This window comes from Triticum urartu, chromosome 3A (genome assembly GCF_056163025.1).
Source record: "Triticum urartu cultivar PI428250 chromosome 3A, HENAU_Tu73, whole genome shotgun sequence".
In the NCBI taxonomy this organism is placed as follows: Eukaryota; Viridiplantae; Streptophyta; class Magnoliopsida; order Poales; family Poaceae; genus Triticum; species Triticum urartu.
In genome coordinates, this window is record NC_141875.1 from 34,564,324 (window position 1) to 34,570,083 (window position 5,760).

Below are 5,760 nucleotides of genomic sequence, written 5' to 3' on the forward strand. Positions count from 1 at the left end.
TCGAATCACCGAAAACCACATTAAGAGCAATCTGGCCGAGTGATTCGGCTTTCTTCCCGGGAATGACTCCGTGGAAGCTCATGTTGCTGGTACTGAGCCTGGACATCGGAATGCCCATCCCTTTCAATGTTTCTGCGTATAGTATGTTCAGGCCACTGCCACCATCCATCAGGACTTTGGTCAGTCGAGTGCCTTCGACAATTGGGTCGACTACCGAAGCTTGCCTCCCAGGGGTGGCAATGTGCGTAGGGTGATCAGACTGGTCGAATGTGATGGCAGTCTGAGACCACTTCAGATAACTGGGTGTTGCCGGAGCAACCATATTCACCTCACGGTTAATGACTTTCAGTCGACTTTTGCTTTCGACATCAGCAAAAATCATCAGGGTGGAATTGACTTGGGGGTATCCATCGTCACTGTCTTCCTTGTCCTCAACTCTGTCCGACTCTTTTTCCTTATCTTTGGACTGCTTGCCCTGAAACTGCTGGATCAGGAGCCGGCACTGTCGAGTGGTATGCTTTGGGTAAATAAAATTACCCTCTTCATCTTTCTTGGTGTGGATGTGACATGGCAGATTCAAAACATCATTCCCATCTTGATCCTTGACTTTCTTGGGCTTCCAGGGCCCCTTGGGTTTTCCTTTGAATTTTCCCTGGGTTACGGCCAGGGCCTCCCCAGGGGCGGCTAGCTCGGCCTTCCGCTTCTGTTTCCGACTGGAGTTTCCTCCAGCTTCTTGGGCGACTGTCTTGTGCTTGCCACTCCGGAGTCGATCTTCGTCTTCACCATTAGCGTATTTGGTGGCAATCTCCATCATCCGATTCAGAGACATCTCTCTAGTTCGACCGAACTTCAGATTCAATTCTCTGTACTTAACGCCTTCCTTAAAGGCACAAACTGCTTGATGATCTGGTACATTCTCAACTGTGTGATGCAATGTGATCCACCTCTGGATGTAATCCCTCAGAGTTTCATTTGGTTTCTGCACGCAAGACCGCAATTCTGTAAGGTCTGCAGGTCGCTTGCATGTTCCCTCAAAGGTTGTGACAAACACTCGGGAGAGGTCCTCCCAAGTGTAGATGCTGCTGGGTGCCAACTGATTTAGCCATGCTCTGGCTGAGCCCTCTAACATGAGAGGCAAATGCTTCATAGCCACCTCATCATTTCCACCTTTCCACCGCCAATCTGTACAGCCACTCTGTAATCTTCAAGCCAAGTGTCAGGTTTAGACTCACCGGTGAACTTGCTGACTCCCGTCGCCAACCTGAAGTTGGGAGGAATCACTGCGGCCCTGATGGCTCGACTGAAACACTCTGGCCCTGAAGCATGTACTCTGCTGCTGGCAGGCGCATCTCTGTCGTGGCCTTCTCGATGAGCTCTGTTCCTGTCAACCAAACCTTGAACGAGGATGGATCTCGCATCAAAGCCTGGGTCCCTGGGGTCGACTGGAATCCTCTGCCCAACACTATGAGGGCGTCTGTCATCTCGCTGTCGAGGCGCATACGACCCACTCCTCGGGGGAGGGGTTGGCACTCGACGTCGATCATCACGATCGAATCGGTGATCATACTGCTCATTTCTTCTGTACTGATCGTGCCGGTCTCCACGTCCCTCACGCCTTGGGGGCGATCGCGGGCTGTGAGCTGACTAGACTGTATCCGTTGCAACGGATCGACTATGGATCTTATTCCACGACTGAGAAACAGTGGAATTCTGGTTTCCCGCCGCCCGAAGCAACGCTCTGATCTGCAACAAGCCCCTGCCAGCCTCCGACTGGGAGGGCTGAATCGATTCTGCTATACGGGCTGCGGCGGCCAAATTCTGAACTGGGGTTCGATATACCTGCGTCGGCAGGAAGAGCTGACGTCGACTGGACTCGGGAGCTCGCTGACGCGCTTGCTCGTCGAGTATTCACTGGAGATTTTCTAGTCGAGTGCGCTCGGCCAAGTTAGCCAAGCGCGCGTCCTCCAAGGCCCGGGCCTCGGGGGTTTCTCCGACGATAGGAGTGTGGAGTGCATCCATGTTCCGGCGGCGAAGCTCCTCTCGCTGCAGTGACGTGAGAGGTTCGGGGAGATACTCATCGTGGGGATGCGACGGGTCGCCCCCACCCGCGCCTTCATCAGCGCGAGGGAAACCGGGAGGACTGTGTGTTCCATCGACCGCCAGAACCTCAGCCGCTGGGTCGCTGCTGTCGCACTCGGATGCGGTCTCCGCGGAGCCAGTCGACAGGTCGAACAGGCCGCAAAGAGATTCGTCGGGCTCGATTGCCGCGACTTGTGGAGCGGCCGACTGGCGAGCCACGGCATGCCTCACCCACCTCTGAAGTCTCGACCGACCGGAGCGCTTGCGCTGGTGGAAGACAGGGCGGGGAGACGACACGGGGGCCGACCGATACTGGGTCGACGGCTGCCGCAGGAGGACGCCACGAACGCATGCGCGAAAGTGCGTCGCACCGCGGACGGGGAGCGCGTCGATGTCGAGTGGAGCCTCCTGAAGTCAAGCAGAGTCATCGGCGATGAACGTGAGCGCGCCGAGACGGATCTCGCGGCCCTCCACCAAAACTCCGCACGAAACCATGATCAAGGTGATCGGAAAAATCGCAACTTCTCCAGCTAGGCGCTAAGATTCCGGCCCCACGGTGGGCGCCAACTGTCCTGGTTCTAGCTCTGACAGTGATGTAGGGGGGTGTGTATGGAGAGGCTAGATCTCAGCTATGGAGAAGTTGTAAACACACCAGGATGTACGAGTTCAGGCCCTTCGCGGAGGAAGTAACAGCCCTACGTCTCGGTGCCCCGAGGCGGTCGATTGGATTATAGGTGTGTGAATAACAGGGGTGCGAACCCTTCATCTTGAGGAGGGGGGTGGCTTATATAGAGTTCGCCAGTCCTCTCCTGTCCTCAGTAATGCAGGGTTTAAGGTTCATTAAGGTTGGGTGTTACTGGTAACGCCCCTAATAAAGTGCTATAATGACCATAAAGACTACTTAAAGACCGACCGTTTGCCCGCGGAGTGACTTTAGATCCCCTGGCGGTCGAGTGGTTGTCTTCGTGGTCGAGTGGTAGCTTCTTGGTCGAGTGTCTTGAACCCGTCAAGTAGGTACCTTCAAGTCGATTAAAAGATGACTTCTTCTAAAGATGTCCTTGGGTAGGGCTCTTAGGACAGGTCCGTGCCCCTACCCTAGATATATAGCTTCATCAGTACGGCCCTGAACATACTGACTATTACATTCCAGTGAGATGAAAGAACACTTTTACAAAGATCGCAATCAATACGCAGCCAACAAAATACAGCAAATAGGGTTGTTCCAACCAGCAATCCGCAGCCTGTACCTGCTTCTTCTTCTTCTTCCTCCTCTTCATCTGCACACTTCGTCCAGAGTTATTGGGGCTGGGTCTCCCTTGCGGCCATTTATCGGATTTATCCTTCTCAACTGGACTGCCAATGTCTGTTCAAAAAGGTATTATTTAACAAAGGGACATTCACATATAAAAGATGGGAAATAAATGCACATACACTTCGCAATGGAGCACTTCTTAATTCTTATTGGAGAGGGCCTCAACCAGAGGTATAAAACTAGTACTAAGTAAATAATAATGGACAAAACAGATGGATACAGGTAAATAGGTAATGTACATATAAATGACACATGGGTCATCATAACTAAGATATGCAACTTGCCTCCCGTCTCAGACACCCAAACCTGTTAATTTCGAAAAGACCAAACTAGTGAAGCATTTCCTAAGCATGAGTGTATGTACATTCAAAATGGTATGTTTATTCTCACTGCACCAAAATTCTGATTTTTGTTAATGAACATTCTACTACAAATCTATGTTATATAATAAAATTCCATGGTCCTATATCATGTTGTTTGCGATATAAAGAAATAAGAGAAAATTACATATATTGCATATATATTTGAAACACTTTCTTTGTAAACTTATAAAGTTTGACTTAGGTCAAAGCTAATATGTGGAGTAAATAAAAACGGATGGAGTAAATTTCAACAGTGTTAGTACTGATACATACATTCTCCTAAGCAAGCACACACAAGAACTGACAGAGAATCAAGAGTACAAAAGTTCCGGTTTGAAACAAGAGTGCAAAAAATACAGTCCTATGTTGCTGCTAAATCACATGGCACGATGAAAAAAAGAATATAGTTACCATACCTGGTGTTATATTGAGGTAGTACTTGGGGAAGGTGCACGGACAGTACATCGTAACGGTGTATGACGGTTGGGTAGAAACCGGGACCAATGCCTCCAGAGCCGCACGTTTCATGTCAACAACGACTACCCAAGCTGTGTCGTCTTCCTCGTTCACCTTGCCCATCATGTAAAGGAGATCGTCGTCGTCCACACTCAGGGTGGGGTTAAGGAAATACAGGTTCTTAATTTCCAGCTGTTTGGTCTCATCATTCAAAAGCTCGGGCAACAATGACAAATAACTTGGGTCAACCGAGATTTCAGCAACATCAGTTGTGGAGCACCTGCCCCAATCATCCCAAGAGACCTTCCTGTTCCATGCGGTGGCCTTCCATGCTTTACCATTGGCCCTGCAATTAGGTTCATCGAATTTTATGTCGACAAACTTGATCAGATCATCGCAGCATGTTATATCGCAGAAGAATTCCGGCGCGTAGGAAGGATAACCATTCGTATCGGTGATGCAAGCTTTTACTTTAGGTAACGGTATGTATGTGATGACAGGACGCTCGTCGAACAGGTTGCTAAGAAGAAGAATACCACGCAAGAGATCAACCCATCCCAATGAGCTTTCCCCGACAGTGATCTGCTTGGAGCTGGCATGTCTATCAAACAATAACTGATCAGACTTGGATAAGCAGAGCAAGGCCTCCTTACTTCTCTTCCATGTCTTTGTCTCGGAGGAGAAGATGTACGCATAATAATGCCAAGCCTGGTCACTAGATTCCCACTGATGATGGAGAAAGGCAACAACATAGTGCTCGTTACCGCAAGGCAAGAGGCCAAATTGCTGGCTCATGAAGGCTTCGACCGTGGGTTTCGGGGCCGGGAGACGGTGCAGCGACGGCCTCCCGCCGGGGATTCCTCGGGCGGAGTAGACGAAGTGGTGGACGGAGTCATCGAGGGTGACGCAGAAGAGGACGAAGGCTCCCTCGGCGCAGAGAAGGAAGGGCGGGGTGTCGGAGAAATCGTCGTCTTCCAGACCAGGGCAGTGGACGGAGAAGTAGGAGACGGCGGGCGGGTCGACGAGCCAGAAGGACACCGCGACGGCTTGGCCCTCCCTCGTGCGGCACAAGGCGGTGGTCGCGTTCCGGTGGTCGGAGATGCGCGCTGTCTTGTTGAGTAAGACCCAATCGGGATAGCCGGGGCGCAGGGAGGTGGAGTCGGCGGCACGTGGGCCGATTATGGTGGAGTGACGGATGGAAACTGGGGAGATATCCATGGATTGACAAGAGGATTTGGGGAATTCGGCAGATTTTTGCTTTTGGCCGCGGCCTAGATTTGCACTACGAGGAGCGATTGATGCGGCGAATTTGCTCTGTTTCCCTTCTAGCGGGGGCGAACCTGACACGAAGGTCGGAAGGGGTGGGCGCTACTTTTTGTAAGCGGAGGGGGGGAGACGCCTACTCGGACCATGAATCTGATTTGCATCCGACTCGGATTCAAAATCTGCCTGCTATAGCATTTTATTTTGCGCCAAGATTTTTGTAGATTTTCTTTCCTAAATCCTAAAAAGCGCAGCTGTACATGTTTGCAGCCCCGAGCGCACACTCCT

General features: G+C 51.2%; 1 protein-coding gene across 1 annotated transcript; it reads right to left on the reverse strand.

Moving 5' to 3' along the window:
* Positions 1-3,218: 3,218 nt before the first annotated feature.
* Positions 3,219-5,427, reverse strand: LOC147978221 (uncharacterized). Its single transcript, XM_087546162.1, has 2 exons — positions 4,170-5,427; positions 3,219-3,442 (listed from the first exon to the last, which is right to left on the reverse strand). The coding sequence occupies exons 1-2, from the start codon at positions 5,425-5,427 to the stop codon at positions 3,219-3,221; spliced, it is 1,482 nt and encodes a 493-aa protein (XP_087402288.1).
* Between the last annotated feature and the right edge of the window lie 333 nt (positions 5,428-5,760).

Coding starts and splice junctions, on each gene's coding strand:
- LOC147978221 (XM_087546162.1), bottom strand. CDS start 5,427: ATGGATATCTCCCCAGTTTCCATCCGTCACTCCACCATAATCGGCCCA. Junction 3,443..4,169: donor CTACCTCAATATAACACCAG/GTATGGTAACTA, acceptor CTTTTTGAACAG/ACATTGGCAGTCCAGTTGAG.